This window comes from Girardinichthys multiradiatus, chromosome 20, assembly GCF_021462225.1.
Source record: "Girardinichthys multiradiatus isolate DD_20200921_A chromosome 20, DD_fGirMul_XY1, whole genome shotgun sequence".
NCBI classification, from domain to species: Eukaryota; Metazoa; Chordata; class Actinopteri; order Cyprinodontiformes; family Goodeidae; genus Girardinichthys; species Girardinichthys multiradiatus.
The window spans coordinates 48728283-48746661 of NC_061812.1; the positions used below are offsets into that span (position 1 = coordinate 48728283).

The 18379-nt window shown below is 40.4% G+C and overlaps 1 protein-coding gene across 1 annotated transcript in view; it reads left to right on the top strand.

Moving 5' to 3' along the window:
- Positions 1-18379, top strand: part of aldh1l1 (aldehyde dehydrogenase 1 family, member L1) — a 59922-nt gene extending 41543 nt beyond the window's left edge. Inside the window, exons 8-23 of the mRNA XM_047348356.1 lie at positions 1154-1279; positions 1486-1577; positions 2348-2495; positions 2566-2685; positions 2849-2976; positions 13254-13404; positions 13540-13610; positions 15422-15527; positions 15610-15697; positions 15787-15880; positions 15966-16065; positions 16155-16253; positions 17054-17219; positions 17340-17445; positions 17554-17753; positions 17962-18379. Coding sequence (XP_047204312.1) covers positions 1154-1279; positions 1486-1577; positions 2348-2495; positions 2566-2685; positions 2849-2976; positions 13254-13404; positions 13540-13610; positions 15422-15527; positions 15610-15697; positions 15787-15880; positions 15966-16065; positions 16155-16253; positions 17054-17219; positions 17340-17445; positions 17554-17753; positions 17962-18017 — 1851 coding nt within the window. The 3' untranslated portion in view covers positions 18018-18379. The remainder of the gene's footprint in view (positions 1-1153; positions 1280-1485; positions 1578-2347; positions 2496-2565; positions 2686-2848; positions 2977-13253; positions 13405-13539; positions 13611-15421; positions 15528-15609; positions 15698-15786; positions 15881-15965; positions 16066-16154; positions 16254-17053; positions 17220-17339; positions 17446-17553; positions 17754-17961) is intronic.

Sequence of the window (18379 nt, forward strand, 5' to 3'; positions counted from 1 at the left end):
GCTTTTTAGTTGTTGTCTAGTTTCTTGCTCTTAGATTTGATCGAAATCCCTGTCTGAATGCTTTTGACTAGTCCCAGTCTGTCTCTGTTAGTATGAGTTTAATGTGTGTCTGCAGCGTTTTTATTTTAACTATGTCCACATCTCTCTAATTTACCGTCAAGATTAATAATGACTGGCATCAGCACCTTAGCATTCTATAGATGTTTGTTGTTCACACCACAAAAATAAAACACTAGTGTTACATAGTCGATGAATAATGGTGATTTCATTAGGAAGGGATTGAACTTAATATTTTCAGTGAACTTGTTTGAGACTCTAACCCAGAATTTTATGCCAGTTTAAGTACCTTATTTTTGATCATTTATAAGTCATTTAAGTTTATTTTAGTTTATATTTGATTTGCTCTGCTTATTATAACTAAAACTGTATAAGTGAAATTATGGCAGTTGTTTTATAATTTTATTCATGTGACACTTGGTACATTTTCTGGCAATTGTAAAGTTTATATGGACATGGTGTGTCAGAAGAATACTTATAACTAATTTGACCTCTCCTGTTCAATGGACATTTGTCAGAATTACTCAACTGTGATCCTGAAAATGTTACTAAAATATTCCAGTTTTAATACACAGTTTACATTTTTGTGAAAATGTACATTTAGTGGGAACTAAACTAGTTTTGTTTAACAATAAGCTGCTTCCAACCCAGATGCTGACCCAAACAATGCTGACAATATAACTTAATACAATGTCAGATGACCTTACAGGGACATGGAATAAATGCCACTCAGTCATTAAATGTACTGGTTTACAGATTTAAAGCTATAAACATCAAAGAAACATTTCATACAAAGTTTGGGTTTTATTTTTTTATATAATAACATGTAGTTCATACTGACACAGTGAAGTAGTTCCAAATTAAATTGTTTAAATGCCAACCCAAGGTCTACCTGAACTATTTCATTCTGGAGCTATGTCTTCTTCATTGGTTGAAACAAAGTGCAACACAGTTTGAGTTTTTATTTCCTGATGACTCAGATTGAAATGCTCTTAATGCAAGATGACATGATCAATGTGATTGATAAAGTATTTTTTTAATGAGAGACGATATTTTTTTTTGTTATGGTTGCCCTCTTTATTATTGTCCTCTTCAGCTGCTGGTAAAGAATCTGCAGTTTAAGGATGGCAAGATGATTCCTGCAGCACAGTACTTCCTCTCTGGTAGCAGTGCAGCTGTGGAGCTCTCTGAGGAAGAGAAAAGTTTTGCTGAACAGATGAGGGTAGGATGTACTGTTGTACTAAACATAGGAATGACAATGAAATATCAGAAAGTGTTTATGTCAAACAATAGATTCAATTCAATTCAGTAGATTCAATAGATTTAATTCAATTCAATTCCGTTTTATTTATATAGTGCCAATTCACAACACATGTCATCTCAAAGTCAATAGATGTTAGTCTTACATCCCATTTTGATTTCTGTCAGGGCGTATGGAAGACTATCCTGACGAATGTAAGCCTGATTGAAGATTCCACAGATTTCTTCAAGTCTGGTGCTGCGTCAATGGACGTGGTCAGGTAAAGAAAAATTCACCTAAAACTGTTTGACTTTTTGACACACCTAGGAATTATTGTATTATTATTCTCAAAATTGTTAAATGAAACTGAAGCATCATTTATGTTGAACATATCAACATAAATACAAAAAAAAACACTAGACCTTTTCCTTTTAGTTGTGCAGTTGCTACTTATTTCGCCTGCTACTTTGCAAACTATTGGCAGTATGTTAAAGAGCTTCATTGGCTCAATCAAAGACGCTTTGGCCCCATCGTTATTGGTCAATTCCAGAAATAAAATTTAAAAAACTAGAAAAGCACTCAGATTGCAGACCTGCACCGAGGACCTTCAATAAGGTCACTGACGCAGGTGAGCTTCTTTTCTAAGTTCTGGTCGATGTATGTCAGCTGCTTACAGGGTCACGTTCCATGTGGGAATTCAAAGTTGCAGCCCTAGTTTCCTAGTCCTAATATGCTCCTTATCTGAAATTTACATCCAAATCTGTTCATAACTTTTTGAGATATTTTGCAGACAGACAATGACAAAGACATAAACTCCTTGGTGGAAGTAATAACATTGTAATTAATAAATGTTATGCTTTTATGTTTTTGAAACCATCAGTTCTATTGTACTGAGATTATGTTCATCTTTATGAGAGGCTGTTTCGGTCAATAACATGTTGGATGTTGTTTTATGATATGAGGGTTAGTCTTTGTTGAAGTTCTATCTCTTTAAATTAAGATTAATTTTAAACAAGTCTCTGTCTTCATTTGCATTTCATTAACAATCAGGCTTGTTGAGGAAGTGAAGCTTCGCACCAGCAGCTGCCAGTTGCAGAACGAGGATGTCTACATGAACACCACCTTCCAGGATTTCATCCAGATGTGTGTCAGGAAGCTCCGGGGGGAGGATGGGGAACAGGAGCTTGTAGTTGACTATGTAAGTGGTCGGTAACCACTAGAAACAAAAATGTCTGAATGTGTTATTTATTAGTTGTTTCCCTTCCCAGGTGGAAAAGAACATAAACAACATGGTTATAAAGATGCCCCACCAGCTGTTCATCAATGGAGAGTTTGTTGATGCAGAGGGAGGAAAGACCTACAAGACCATCAACCCCACTGATGGCACAGTGAGAGATGACTTCTTCCACATAACTTTATGTATAACATGTCTACATCTGGTTTAAAGAAAGGTTCTAATATAACAAAGCTAGTCTGGCTGAGTTCCTCCATTGGTTGTGTCATCAGTGCTGACTATGTGTTTCAGACACTCAAGGTCGATTTGTTTTGCAGGACATCTGTGAAGTGTCTCTGGCCCAGATTAGTGATGTGGACAAGGCAGTGACTGCTGCTAAGGAGGCATTTGAAGAGGGGGAATGGGGCAAGATGAACCCAAGAGACAGAGGCAGGCTCATCTACAAGTAAGCATTCCTATATGATGCTTGATATCTAAAGTAAGCTATAGTTTACATAATCAGAATCAGTTTTATCCACAAAGGTTGTGGACACACAAGGAGTTTGACTTCTGTTCCAGTTTACTCTCAGTGAAGACATTTACAATATAAAACAAGTAAAAAGGAAAAATGAAAAAACAAAAGGTTTTTGTAAATAGGTATACAGGTCCTTCTCAAAATATTAGCATATTGTGATAAAGTTAATTATTTTCCATAATGTCATGATGAAAATTTAACATTCATATATTTTAGATTTATTGCACACTAACTGAAATATTTCAGGTCTTTTATTGTCTTAATACGGATGATTTTGGCATACCAGCTCATGAAAACCCAAAATTCCTACCTTACAAAATTAGCATATCATTAAAAGGGTCTCTAAATGAGCTATGAACCTAATCATCTGAATCAACGAGTTAACTCTAAACACCTGCAAAAGATTCCTGAGGCCTTTAAAACTCCCAGCCTGGTTCATCACTCAAAACCCCAATCATGGGTAAGACTGCCGACCTGACTGCTGTCCAGAAGGCCACTATTGACACCCTCAAGCAAGAGGGTAAGACACAGAAAGAAATTTCTGAACAAATAGGCTGTTCCCAGAGTGCTGTATCAAGGCACCTCAGTGGGAAGTCTGTGGGAAGGAAAAAGTGTGGCAGAAAACGCTGCACAACGAGAAGAGGTGACCGGACCCTGAGGAAGATTGTGGAGAAGGGCCGATTCCAGACCTTGGGGGACCTGCGGAAGCAGTGGACTGAGTCTGGAGTAAAAACATCCAGAGCCACCGCGCACAGGCGTGTGCAGGAAATGGGCTACAGGTACCGCATTCCCCAGGTCAAGCCACTTTTGAACTAGAAACAGCGACAGAAGCGCCTGACCTGGGCTACAGAGAAGCAGCACTGGACTGTTGCTCAGTGGTCCAAAGTACTTTTTTCGGATGAAAGCAAATTCTGCATGTCATTCGGAAATCAAGGTGCCAGAGTCTGGAGGAAAACTGGGGAGAAGGAAATGCCAAAATGCCAGAAGTCCAGTGTCAAGTACCCACAGTCAGTGATGGTCTGGGGTGACGTATCAGCTGCTGGTGTTGGTCCACTGTGTTTTATCAAGGGCAGGGTCAATGCAGCTAGCTATCAGGAGATTTTGGAGCACTTCATGCTTCCATCTGCTGAAAAGCTTTATGGAGATGAAGATTTCCTTTTTCAGCACGACCTGGCACCTGCTCACAGTGCCAAAACCACTGGTAAATGGTTTACTGACCATGGTATCACTTTGCTCAATTGGCCTGCCAACTCTCCTGACCTGAACCCCATAGAGAATCTGTGGGATATTGTGAAGAGAACGTTGAGAGACTCAAGACCCAACACTCTGGATGAGCTAAAGGCCGCTATCGAAGCATCCTGGGCCTCCATAAGACCTCAGCAGTGCCACAGGCTGATTGCCTCCATGCCACGCCGCATTGAAGCAGTCATTTCTGCCAAAGGATTCCCGACCAAGTATTGAGTGCATAACTGTACATGATTATTTGAAGGTTGACGTTTTTTGTATTAAAAACACTTTTCTTTTATTGGTCGGATGAAATATGCTAATTTTGTGAGATAGGAATTTTGGGTTTTCATGAGCTGTATGCCAAAATCATCCGTATTAAGACAATAAAAGACCTGAAATATTTCAGTTAGTGTGCAATGAATCTAAAATATATGAATGTTAAATTTTCATCATTACATTATGGAAAATAATGAACTTTATCACAATATGCTAATATTTTGAGAAGGACCTGTACATTCAGTGTTTTTACAAAGAGGAAGACATTGTTGAATGAAAGTAAATATTCATGGTATCGATCTGGGCTCTCTGACTGTCAGGTGTTCATCAGAGAGACAGCCTGAGGAAAGAAACTGTCTCTGTGGCGGTTGTTTTTTGCGAGTAGTGCTGTGTAGCACCGACCTGAAGGTAAAAGGGTGGCCTGTGATGTTCTTCAGGCGCTTCCACACCAGCCGCTTTACAGGTTTCATGATCACATGAAACCTGTAAAGCGACGTCAAGGTGACAGGTGTGTAGTCATCAAATCCTGTGAGAGTGCAGTTCCTAAGGGCCCTAAAGATGGCGGAGAGTTTAAAGCAGGAGGGAGCCTCACACAGGTGCTAATAGACTTGTAAGGGGGGAGTGGGGCTAGACAGAGGCAGGCTCATCTACAAGTAAGTACTCCTATATTCTGCTTGGTATCTAGTAAATTGGGCTGTAGTTTACATTAATCAATAATCTGGCTTGTAGTGCTGTTTCAGTCTCCTATAAATGGGTGTTATAAATGAAATACTGTAATTTTAAAGTATTTTTATTAGTTATGCTTAAAGTCTTACAATATAAGAATGAGGCATACACTGCATGTTGTTTCTATGAGTTGTTTCTGTCAGACAAGGTTAGATTTACCAATGCCATCCATCCAGACATCCTGTAGGTGGCCTATATACAGAGTCATTCCATAAATTCAATATTATTGAAAACGTCATTAATTTTAGTGGGTCATTCAAGTGAAACACAGTCTATAGATTATTTACAGAGTGATGCTTTCAAGTCTTTATTTATATTAATTATGGTGACATTCAAGATCAAAGGTTATATTTTAAAAGGTTCTTTTAATCTGACAAACAAGCTTCATCGGAGCACCTATTCTAATTAATGGAATATGATTGTATATACAGTATATCGATCAGGTGAATTAAAGTCGGCATCTGTGCTGTTATTTTGGCTATACTTACGTGTACAATGGTCTGAATATTTAGAAGTGTAGTGGAAAGTAAATCTGCAGATTTTCTGCTTGTTTCTGCTGTATCTTCCACCCAAAAACAATTAATGCAACCACACACAATGTAATCTATTATCAAAACCAACAGATTGAATTAAGTCTGGTTGCACCCCAATTTTATTGACTTGTTTTAATAGTAAAACGTCATAAAGAAAAATGCTATTTTATCCCCATTATTTCTTGTTATTTTATTATTAATATTTTAAGTTATTTACTGCTTCCAAAAAAAGACTTGACTTTTTGAAACGTTTACATATATCTGATAAAAGTATTCCAAAAACAAGATACAACCAACTAAGATCTGTCAAACTGACAGAGATTTCAGAAACAACAGATATTAAAAAATGGTTGCTGACACATATTCGGATGGAAAATGGAATGTATACAGTATAATTGTGGTCCTTACATTAAAAAGTAATTTGTTACTTTACAAAAACAGCAATAAAGCAAATCTCACAAAAATGGCTTTATGTCAGTGCCATATAGTAGTGAGAGCAATCCCCAGGCACTCATGGTCTCATGTTGAGAGAGGAACCTGCCCTTGTTTTTATAACATTCAAATAAGGAAAGCTTGATTCATAGGTATAAGTAGATCTAAACATTGTGAGTATTACCAGGGCTATTTTCCCTGCTTTGGGGTACTGATAATATCTAACATATTTAGCCCAAACGTCCTCTGCACTATCACACTGAAAGAGTTTTTGGGTTATACTGGGTTTATGGTCACCTGCCAATGTGGAAAGCTCCAGAGAAGACAAGCTGTTGAAACAGACTTAGCTGAACAAAGAAGGATTTTTTTACAACTAGGTCCATATCAGAAAGTACAGATCTGTGCACCGATCTGGAGAAAATGAGGGATTCCTATCAAACTAAACCCATGAGCCTTTTTATGATCATTTCAGACGGTACATACACCTCCTATATATGATTTTTGTTATTCAATTCAATTCAATTTGGTTTTATTTATATAGCGCCAATTCACAACACATCATCTAAGGCACCTTACAAAGTCAATTCAATCGAATCATACATATTTCAAATTGGCTACATACAGTCCAATTAATCATAACTATCAAACAGTCAGATTCAGTTTATTATTCAAATTGGTTAAAAGTTTTTCTATCTATTGAAACCCAGCAGATTGCATCAAGTCAGTGACTTGTAGCAGTCACTCTTCCTGGATGAGCATGTAGAGACAGTGGACAGTCGCTGGCGTTGACTTTGAAGCAATCCCTCATACTGAGCATGCATGTAGCGACAGTGGAGAGGAAAAACTCCCTTTTAACAGGAAGAAACCTCCAGCAGAACCAGGCTCAGTGTGAGCGGCCATCTGCCATGACCAACTGGGGGTTTGAGAGAACAGAGCAGAGACACAAAGAGAACAAAGAAGCACTGATCCAGAAGTACTTTCTATAGGAAAGAAAAGTGAAACATTAATGGTCATAGATCCTTTAGTGGCTTCATCTAGGAGAGAAAGACAGCTAAGCAGATGAACTCTGAGCAAGTTTTTAAGTCTAGAGTATGAAAGAGAGCACATACAGTTAGTCACAGTGGAAGCTCAGTCAGTACCTATTTCCAGGAGAGGCAGGGTTAAACACTGAAAGACAGGGCCAAGTGCATCATTGGTAGAAGGTGAGCATTAAGTTGTTGGCAACAGTAGGTTGGCCGATGTCCCCCTCCAGGAAGGTGTCACAGCTAAACACAGAGCCATGTCAGATGTAGCTTCTAGAAAAAGAAAAAACAGAAAGAGAACATAAAGTTTAAAATTGAAATAACAGTAAATAACGCAAAATTGGAGAGTAGTGTGACAATGTAGCAGAGAGAGTGAAAGTGGTTATAATGTCCTCCAGCAGTCTAAGCCTATAGCAGCATAACTACAGAGATAGCTCAGGATAACCTAAGTCACTCTGACTATAAGCTTTATCATAAAGGAAAGTTTTAAGCCTAGCCTTAAAAGTAGACAGGGTGTCTGCCTCATGGACTAAAACTGGGAGCTGGTTCCACAGGAGAGGAGCCTGATAACTAAAGGATCTGCCTCCCATTCTACTTCTAGAGAATGGAGGAACCACCAGTAAACCTGCAGTCTGAGAATGAAATGCTCTGTTAGGAACATATGGACCAATCAGATCTCTGATGTATGATGGAGCTAAATAATTAAGGGCTTTATATGTGAGGAGGAGAATTTAAAATTATATTCTGGATTTAACAGGGAGCCAATGAAGGGAAGCTAAAATAGGAGAAATATGATCTCTCTTTTTATTTTTCATCAGAACTCGTGCTGCAGCATTTTGAATCAGCTGAAGGCTATTAACTGCCTTTTTGTTGACATCCTGATAGTACAGAATTACAATAGTCCAGCCTTGAAGTAACAAATGCATGGACTAGTTTTTTAGTGTCACTCCTGGATAGGAGCCAAGATGGCGCCGCAGATCAGTCGCCTCGGCGTGTTGGTGCGCATTGTTTTGTTTTGTTTTTTGCTTTAAAACGGTCTTCTGTGATGGTACCCGGAGCTCTCTCACCAGAGAAGAACTCATGAACATCAGGGCTACTACACCAGAGAAGTTATTTCCAACCACTGTTACACCACCATCAGAGACGCTTATCACGCCGTCCCACGTGCTGCACTGGGCCAATCCGACCACATCATGGTCCACCTGATTCCTGCATACAGGCAGAAACTAAAGCTCTGCAAACCTGTTGTGAGGACGTCAAGGAAGTGGAGCAGTGAGGCTGTGGAGAATCTCCAGGCGTGTTTAGGCTGTACAGACTGGGATGTGTTCAGGACTACTACCAACAGTCTGGACGAGTACACAGAGGCTGTGACTTCCTACATCAGCTTCTGTGAGGACAGCTGTGTACCATCATGCACCAGGATGAGTTACAACAACGACAAACCCTGGTTCACAGCTAAACTCAGAAGGTTAAGACTGGATAAGGAAGAGGCCTTCAGGAGTGGGGACAAAGACATATACAGAGAGGCAAAGTACAAGTTTGGCAAGGCAGTGAAAGAGGCCAATCGACTGTACTCTGAGAAGCTCCAAAACCAGTTCTCAGCCAACGACTCTGCGTCTGTCTGGAAAGGACTCAAGCAAATCACCAACTACAAGCCGAAAGCCCCCCACTCCATCAACAACCGACGCCTCGCCAACGACCTGAACGAGTTCTACTGCCGCTTTGAAAGACAAAGGGACAGTCCTGCAACCATCCCCCACGACGCCCCCCAACAGCTGCAGCCACAATCCACCACCCCCATCTCTCCAACCTCAAGAGGGGCCTTGGCACCTCCAACCCCCACCCTGAAGTTCCCCCCCACCAGCCCCCTACCCACGCCGAGGATGGCTCTTTCCATCCAGGAGAGGAACGTAAACAAACTCTTCAGGAGACAGAACCCCCGGAAAGCTGCTGGTCCGGATTCTGTCTCACCAGCCAGCCTGAAGCACTGCGCTGATCAGCTGTCTCCAGTCTTCACAGACATTTTTAACACCTCACTGGAGACATGTCATGTGCCAGCCTGCTTCAAGTCCTCCACCATCGTCCCTGTTCCCAAGAAGCCAAGGACCACAGGGGCTTAATGACTTCAGACCTGTCGCCCTGACCTCTGTGGTGATGAAGTCCTTTGAGCGCCTTCTGCTCTCACACCTAAAAGACATCACCGACCCCCTCCTGGACCCCCTGCAGTTTGCCTACAGAGCCAACAGGTCTGTAGATGATGCAGTCAACCTAGCCCTTCACTTCATCCTCCGGCACCTGGACTCCACAGGAACCTACGCCAGGATCCTGTTTGTGGATTTCAGCTCTGCCTTCAACACCATCGTCCCAGTTCTGCTACAGTAGAAGCTTTCCCAGCTGAGTGTGCCCGACTCCACCTGTAGGTGGATAACTGACTTCCTGTCTGACAGGAAGCAGCGCGTGAGGCTGGGGAAGCACGTCTCTGACTCCCTGACCATCAGCACCGGTTTCCCCCAAGGCTGTGTTCTCTCTCCTCTGCTCTTCTCCCTGTACACCAACAGCTGCACCTCCAGTCACCAGTCTGTCAAGCTTCTGAAGTTTGCGGACGACACCACCCTGATCGGACTCATCTCTGATGGTGACGAGTCCACGTACAGATGGGAGGTGGACCATCTGTTGGACTGGTGCAGCCAGAACAACCTGGAGCTCAACGCTCTAAAGACAGTGGAAATGGTTATGGACTTCAGGCAGAACCCAACCCCACCTGCCCCATCACCCTATGTGACTCCACAATTGACACTGTGGAATCTTTCCGCTTCCTGGGAACCATCATCTCCCAGGATCTCAAGTGGGAGCCAAACATCAGCTCCCTCATCAAGAAAGCCCAGCAGAGGATGTTCTTCCTGCGGCAGCTGAAGAAATTCAACCTGCCAAAGACTATGATGGTGCACTTCTACACAGCCATCATTGAGTCCATCCTCACCTCCTCCATCACCATCTGGTACGCCGCTGCTACAGCCAAGGATAAGGGCAGGCTGCAGCGTGTCATTTGGTCTGCTGAGAAGGTGATTGGCTGCAGTCTACTGTCGCTCCGGGAACTGTACACCTCCAGGACCCTGAAGCGGGCAGGGAAGATTCTGGCTGATCCCTCCCACCCCGGTCACAGACTCTTTGAGACTCTCCCCTCTGGCAGGAGGCTGCGGTCCATCCGGACCAAAACCTCACGCCACAGTTTTTTCCCATCTGCCACCAGCCTGGTTAACAAAGCCCGGAAACCACCCTGACATTCTCCCCCCCCCCTTTTTTTTTGCTGACAGGACACCTGTAACCTGTAACTCTATGCGTTACATTAACGCTCAGCTTGGACTCCTGCTTTACTTGCACTGCCATACTTGCACAATGATCATCTGCACTGTTGTATTGCTCTTGCATCTTATACTGCTCTATATTTACTCTCACTCACTTAAAACTGTGCACATATATTTATATTATATTGTAGATATGTTTATACTGTTTAATTTGTATTGTATTGCACTGACTACGCCAAAACAAATTCCTTGTATGTCTAAAAACGTACTTGGCAATAAAGCTTTTCTGATTCTGATTCTGATTCTGATATTTCAAATTTTGGCAATGTTCCGGAGGTGAAAGAAGGAAATCCTAGAAACCTGTTTAATATGGGATGCCAATAGAAGTGAGTCTGTGGAAGGGGATGGAGTGTGACATGGTGTCAAAGGCTGCACTCAGATCCAGGAGAATAAGGAGGGAGTGGAGACCAGAGTCAGCTGCCAAAAGAATTGGTGATTTTAATAATGGCCGTTTCAGAAATATGTGAAATATATATATAAATTTAAATGACATGTCCTGGTCAAAAATAACACCAAGGTTTTTTACTTTATTACCGGAAGTCAGTTTAATGCCATCCAGGTTAATTGACTAAGCAGTTTCTTTTTCAAATACTCTTGTCCAAAGACGACAACTTCTGTCTTGTCTGAATTTAGAAGCAGAAAATCTAAAGTCATCCAAGTTTTTATGTCTTCAAGACATCAGCGTAACAGTGAAAATGTATCCCCTGATGCCTCATAATTTGACCTATTGGAAGCATATATATAGTGAAGAGAATTGGCCCAAGTACTGAACCCTGTGGTACTCCACAATTAACCCGGGAGTTTGAAGATGATTTATTATTTACATGAACAAACTGGAATCTGTCAGACAAATAAGATTTAAACCAGCCTAGCACTGTTACCCTGGTCCCTACAGCATATTCCAGCCTTTCTAAGAGAATATTGTGATCGACTGTATCAAATGCAGCACTAGCTGCGTTTCCATTACAAATGTGCGCAAACCTTTGTCGATATTCTGCCAACATCGAAAAAAGACAATTTTGCAGGAATAAAAATAAAGACATCCTTTGAAGGTTGTATTTGTAGGCCGATTACGTAATGGTGAAGGGGACGAAGGCTAAAGTTTGGCCGGAGGAGAGAGAAAATCTGTGAATAAAATTGGATACATTGCGTATTCTGTGAAGCAAAATGCATTTTACAATGTTTTTAGACAAGAATGTAGTTGTGTAAACCTGAAATATCTGATCGGTTTACCAAGATATCGTTTAATTGCACAAATGCGCCGATGTGTTCGTCCGCTGCCCCAGCAGCCGGCTCGCCTCGCCAGCTGTCAGCTGACCGGGTGGTTGAGGTGAGCTAAACCCCAAGAGAACAGCTGACTCCCGGCACATTGTTTTCAAAATCCTGCTGGGTTTCCCCAATGGGTGGAAGTTAAACAGATATAATTCAGTCAGATGAAATCTAATATTAAGGTTTGGTTTATTTATTATAATAATAATTATCAATGTTATTAGAATACAGATTCAGCATGAGCAATTCAAATTCAGTTTCTGGCCCGAGTTTTTCCCCATAATGAACAAACTGGAGCACCTTAAAAGGAATGTTAAAGTCCTGGAAACGCAAAATGACGTTCTCATTCAGCTTTGTCATTACATGTGTTATCTGTGCACTTGGGAATGTGTTTATAGATACACAGAGGTGTAGAAAGTGTTACATTGTATCAGACATGAGATCTGAAAATAACCAGTTCTTTACTAAAAGCACAAAATCTCAGATTTTCTGAAAAATGACATGATGTCCTGGCAGAACTCGCAGAAACAGTCCAGAACCCTCTCTTTTCCAACAGTCTTGAAGGAGTTCCCAGAAGCAGGAATAAAAAAAGAAACCATTGAATAAGAAGGTGTGTCCAAACTTTTAACCAGTAGTGTATGTATTTCATAATGTTAGATCAACAGTTCCACAATTTAGCCTGAGTTTCTGGGAATTCACAGTGGCCCACTGGACATTTTAAAAGGGCCATTTTCAAAGAATCAGAATCAGCATTATTGGCCACGTTTGTGCACACAAACAAGACATTTGACCCAATCTTGAAAGGAGTATAAAGCTGTAGATTCTCTGTATGTCTTAACTTCATCATACGTGCATAAAAAACAATTGGGCATTAAAAACCCTTCAGTGTAACCTGATAGTTTTAAGGCTTAGAGCTTTAGCCTTCAGTTAATATCCGAAGGCAGCATAGTTAAGTTCAAACAAACACATAGGTCTAAATTATTAATATGGGTCTTCATAAAGCCAGGACTTTTATTCTGTTTAGTATCCAGAGTTCACCCCTAAAAGACACAGTGTAAATGTTGAGATCAACCCCAAAGAGAGCAGCATTAAATGATTTTAAAAAAAAGCGTTGTTACCTTCAAATTCTCCACTTAAAAAACATAATTCAGCATCATTCATTTCTAGGTTCTCATAAATGTGAGTTTCACCCATGAACCTATTTATTTAAACTCGTTCATAGACACCACTGGTGACATATGTAGGTATAAATGATAAACTTTGTTAGCTACCTCAGAGATGTGGCAGCTTGCTGACTAAGATATCCAGCATATTTCATAGCATTACTGACTGTGTCTCTTCATCATCTCTCCCCACAGACTGGCGGAGGTGATGGAGGAGCACCAGGAGGAGTTAGCTACTATTGAAGCCATCGACTCTGGGGCCGTTTACACTTTGGCCCTCAAGACTCACGTGGGCATGTCAATCCAGACATTCCGATATTTTGCTGGCTGGTGTGACAAGATCCAAGTAAGATAACTGACCTTATAAAAGTCAGACAAATCCTGGCTTCAAAAACAAAAAGCATAACTATTTCTCAAAGGATTGTACGATTGTAACCAAAAACTAATTTTCTTTCATTAAAATAATGTAACTCTCTTCCAGGGTAGCACCATCCCCATCAACCAGGCCAGACCCAATCGCAACCTGACTTTTACCAAGAAGGAGCCAATCGGGTGAGCAAGTTTTTTTTTCATATTTTATCTGATTGCGTTATGCAGTAAGACTCATTTGGCAACCGATAAGACATTTACAACATCCTTCGGAGATCATAAAAACACTAAGAGTTACAAGGTGCTGCAAGAAATTCAGGTTGCATGAAAGTTGGTCAGTGCTGAAAAAAACTCCCAGAAGGGTTTTTTGGTTGCTGGGGTACCTGGAAGTTCCACAGGCCTCTGCCATATTGTGCTTAGCTGTGGAAATTATACACATTTTATTTTTAACATCTTTTAAAAGCTACTTAGATAGAACTAGCTCTTGTTTCCCAGTTATTTAACATCTAGTTAAAAATGTCTTGATTTCAAGATGTATCCATCACTCCTGTGTCTTCTAACGAGACCATCTGAATACTAGTTTAGTTTTGTAACAGAAGCAGCTTAACTCTGCTGCCGGATGTTGTGATATTATGAATAATATCTTATTTAATATTAATACTTCAATATTTTAATAATATTTTGATTTGTTAAGGGTTGTTGTGTGAATACCAGCCCAATAAGGCGGTGATATTAGAACAAAATTGAAAGGGATGACCCAAGCTCTGACATTATTGAATAGCATAAACTCTGCACACACACAGAATGAATTCACACAATTTCTTAAAATACAAGAATTTATTAACAAAAATAAGTCAACTCAAAGTCAAACATATTTCAATCAACAAACTCTTTATTATGCTAAAACAACCCAACTAAACTACCAGGCCAAATGAAAGAATAAGGAAGACAGATGGGCTATGTACAATATAAACAAGTAAATCAAAGGTGGTTGAAAATCATGACTGAAAGAGTGATGCAACATTACCATGAAATGTTTATGTTTGAGAACCAAGGATAATCCTGAAGAATCTGGAAGTGAAGTTAAGTTAGTCTTGGAACTAATTTAGGCAATAATTGGTATACCTTCAAACAACAATTGACAATGCAAGATAACATAAAACATTTTAATAAAATGACATTTTAAAGAATGATTTGCTGAATAAACCAACCTTCTGCGCCTAATTCTCAATGATGTTTAATTAGCTGCCTTTATTTAGTACAATAATATTTATGGAAATATTTTGAATAAGAACCAAACCTTTTGGATAAGTGGATCTTAATGGTGCTTAATTAGTTCCTTAAATAATTTGGTTGGGATTGGGTCTAATATACAAGTTGAAGGTTTAGATGAAGATAATATTTCTGATAACTCAGGAAGCTCCACAGGATCAAAACAGTCCAAACACTGATCACGTTTACAGTTATTTCCAATGTTGTCTCACTTGCTGAGGATGAAGTAATCATCTTCGGGAGTATGTCAAAGATTTTATTTTTAATAGAATCAATTTTATTTAAGAAGAATCCCATAAAGTCATGACTGCTAAGAGCTAAGGGAATGGATGGTTCAACAGAGCTATGACTTTGTGTAAGTTTAGCAACTGTACTAAAGAGAAACCTAGGATTATTCTTGTTCTCTTCTATTAATGATGAGAAATAAGCTGTTCTAGCTTGGGTGGGTAGCAGTACAGAAGCTGCAGAGAGGAGTGTTAAACTACAACCCTGCTTCCTGGTCTGAAATCTGGGTTGTCAGAGTTTTGGAGAACTAATAACTTTGGCCAGATTCCTAGAAAGAAGAGTTGCTCCATCGAAATATTCATGTGTATACAGCAAATATGGCCCTACTGGGACATCAGCATGTCTGTAAACTCCCAGACCTGTCCTTGTGTTTTATGATTGTTACAATCAGTCAGTGTACCATTACAGCCCAGGTAACCTCCCCTTGCTCGCCTCAGAGTGTGTGCCATTGTGATTCCCTGGAACTATCCACTGATGATGCTGGCCTGGAAGACAGCTGCCTGCCTGGCAGCAGGAAACACTGTAGTCCTCAAACCAGCTCAGGTAGGATTCACATTTTACAGATGTGACCCAGAGAGCAGAAAATTCAGAGGTGTTTCAGTCATTTGAATTCTTTGGGTTCCAGGTCACTCCACTTACAGCACTAAAGTTTGCTGAACTGGCAGCGAGAGCAGGACTGCCCAAAGGGGTGATTAACATTCTGCCTGGATCAGGTGCCCTTAAATATCTCAGAAATGCCACATTCCTGGACTACAAAAAAAACCACCAAACCCTTTTCCTGAAACCTCTCCTTTTCTTTTAGGTGCTCTGGTGGGGCAGCATTTGTCTGACCATCCTGTTGTACGAAAACTGGGCTTCACAGGTTCTACAGAAATTGGTAAACACATCATGAAGAGGTAAGAGGAGCTCTTACACAAACCTCCATTTCCAAGAGAGAAACAGCACTGCTCACATTGTGTCTATGCCCTGCTTCCTCCAAAGCTGTGCAGTCAGTAACGTAAAGAAAGTTTCGTTGGAGCTCGGGGGAAAATCCCCTCTCATCATCTTCAGTGACTGTGACATGGACAAGGCTGTGCGCATGGTGTGTTCCTTTAGAATACTTTCTCATCTTTTGGTGCTCATGTCTGTGGTTTGCAGTACTGAAGCCAAGCTGTTGTATGTGGATTTCAGGGCATGTGCTCAGTGTTCTTCAACAAAGGAGAAAACTGCATTGCTGCTGGTCGGCTGTTTGTGGAGGAAACCATTCATGACCAATTTGTGAAAAAAGTGGTAAGTTTCACAATCCAAGTTTAAACTTTGGAGCAGGAGAGGAGCTGCCTAATGAACTGATTTAATTTGTACTTTTGTGTACAAATTAGTACTCTTGTTTTTGAACGCTCCGACAAATTTCCTTTCCTCTAAGTTAGCAGTTTGGGGGACGTTTGGACACATTTTAGTGTTCCTCCTGGACAATGATCCCAAACATGGAGAATGCAGGCTAAAATTAAGATGCTGGAATTCCCCTAATCTCAACCCTGATACAAAATGTGTGCAATAAACACCTAAAAGCTGGTTTTGTGACAGGTACCAAACAAATTCAGACGAACTCTTTCATGTCTGACAAAAATAAGAAGGTTCAAATATCCAACTAGAATGATACCAGAAGCTTGTTGATGGCTGTAAAAAGTGTTGTTTCTCTGGAACTTGCCAGAGTTTAATTTCAGTTTCATTCAGTTTATCTATTCACAACAAAAGCTGCCTTCAGACCAAATTTATATACAGAAATATATAGTTAATTTGCTTCAATCATACAGATTCAAAGTCAATAACAAACATTCCAATTTGATCCTAGATCTAAAACAATGTGGTCAAGTTCAGTTTACTATTCCAACTAGTAAAACGTTTTCTATCTAGGGAAGCCGAGCTGATTGCATTGAGTCACTGACAGCAATCCCTCCTCCTGCACCAGCATGTAGAAACATGCATGAATATATATTTGAACCTGTAGCGACAATTCTCAATAAATTTAAACTTTTGCACCAAGCTCCTGTTTATAAAAATAATGAAATGATCCTTTTCGGCTTTTCCAGGTTGAGAAGGTTAAGAAGATGAAGATTGGTGATCCCTTGGACCGCTCCACAGACCACGGCCCTCAGAATCATAAAGCCCATTTAGACAAACTTTTGGAGTACTGTCAGATGGGCGTGAAGGAGGGAGCCACCCTCATCTGTGGTGGTAAACAAGTACAGCGACCAGGTGAGGAAGCAGGAGCTTGAAGATCACAGTCTTTCAGTGGGTCCTGTAAGACATAAACTATACTGTTGACGGTTTCCTGTTTGTTTTGGATTCAGCTTTAAAGTTGTGTTTTGCTTGCAGGTTTTTTCTTTGAACCCACAGTGTTTGCTGATGTCCAAGACCACATGTACATCGCTAAAGAAGAGTCATTTGGTCCTATCATGATCGTTTCCAAGTTCAGGAGTGGGTATGTTGAAATCCAAAGCTGCTTCAGCTCACACACAGTAAACTAAGTAATTGTTTTATCTTGTGTTTTTTATGACAATCTGCTCTGCTGTCTGTCAACCTCCTTCAGTGAGGTGGATGATGTCCTCAGGAGAGCTAATGATACAGAGTATGGGTTGGCTTCAGGTGTGTTCACACGTGACATCAGCAAAGCTATGTACGTGAGCGAGAGGCTTAACGCTGGCACTGTTTTTGTCAACACCTACAACAAAACTGATGTGGCCGCACCTTTTGGAGGCTTCAAACAGTCTGGATTTGGCAAAGACCTCGGTGAGGGAAAACTGACGCTGTCATTCTGTGACTTCTATTCAATCTAAACTACTGTCACTGGATTTAGATATGATAATGCTTGAATGAAATTAACTAATAAACAGTAGTAGAGTAGTAATAAAATCAGAATACAGAGAGGCCCAGAACTGGGGAAGAAATGAACTGACTGATGAACATGTTCATTTTTTGTCTCTCTGTCAACAAACAGGTCAGGAGGCCCTCAATGAATACCTGAAGACAAAAGCAGTGACTATCGAATATTAATGAACTCCCAGCAGAGGGCAGTATCTCAGGAAGACAGGAAGACGTGGGTGGATGATGTGTATAGATGCAGACATAATGATGCTGACTATAATTCTGATTGTGACTCAACTTGCAGTAATTTTTCTAATTCCTTATTCTCTCCTTTGCAACTGAGCCATTATGTAAGCTGCAAGAGATTTGGTCCTGAACTGTCCAGATAAACACTGCAGTCACTGTGCATTTCACTCAGGAGGCGTATCAACAAGATCTTGTTTAGATATAACAACTTCATTTGTTTTAATGTTGCTTTCATTAGCCTAGAAACATTAGAAAGTTAATGTTCCCAACAAATCTTGATTATTAATAAAAACTTTTAAACAGCC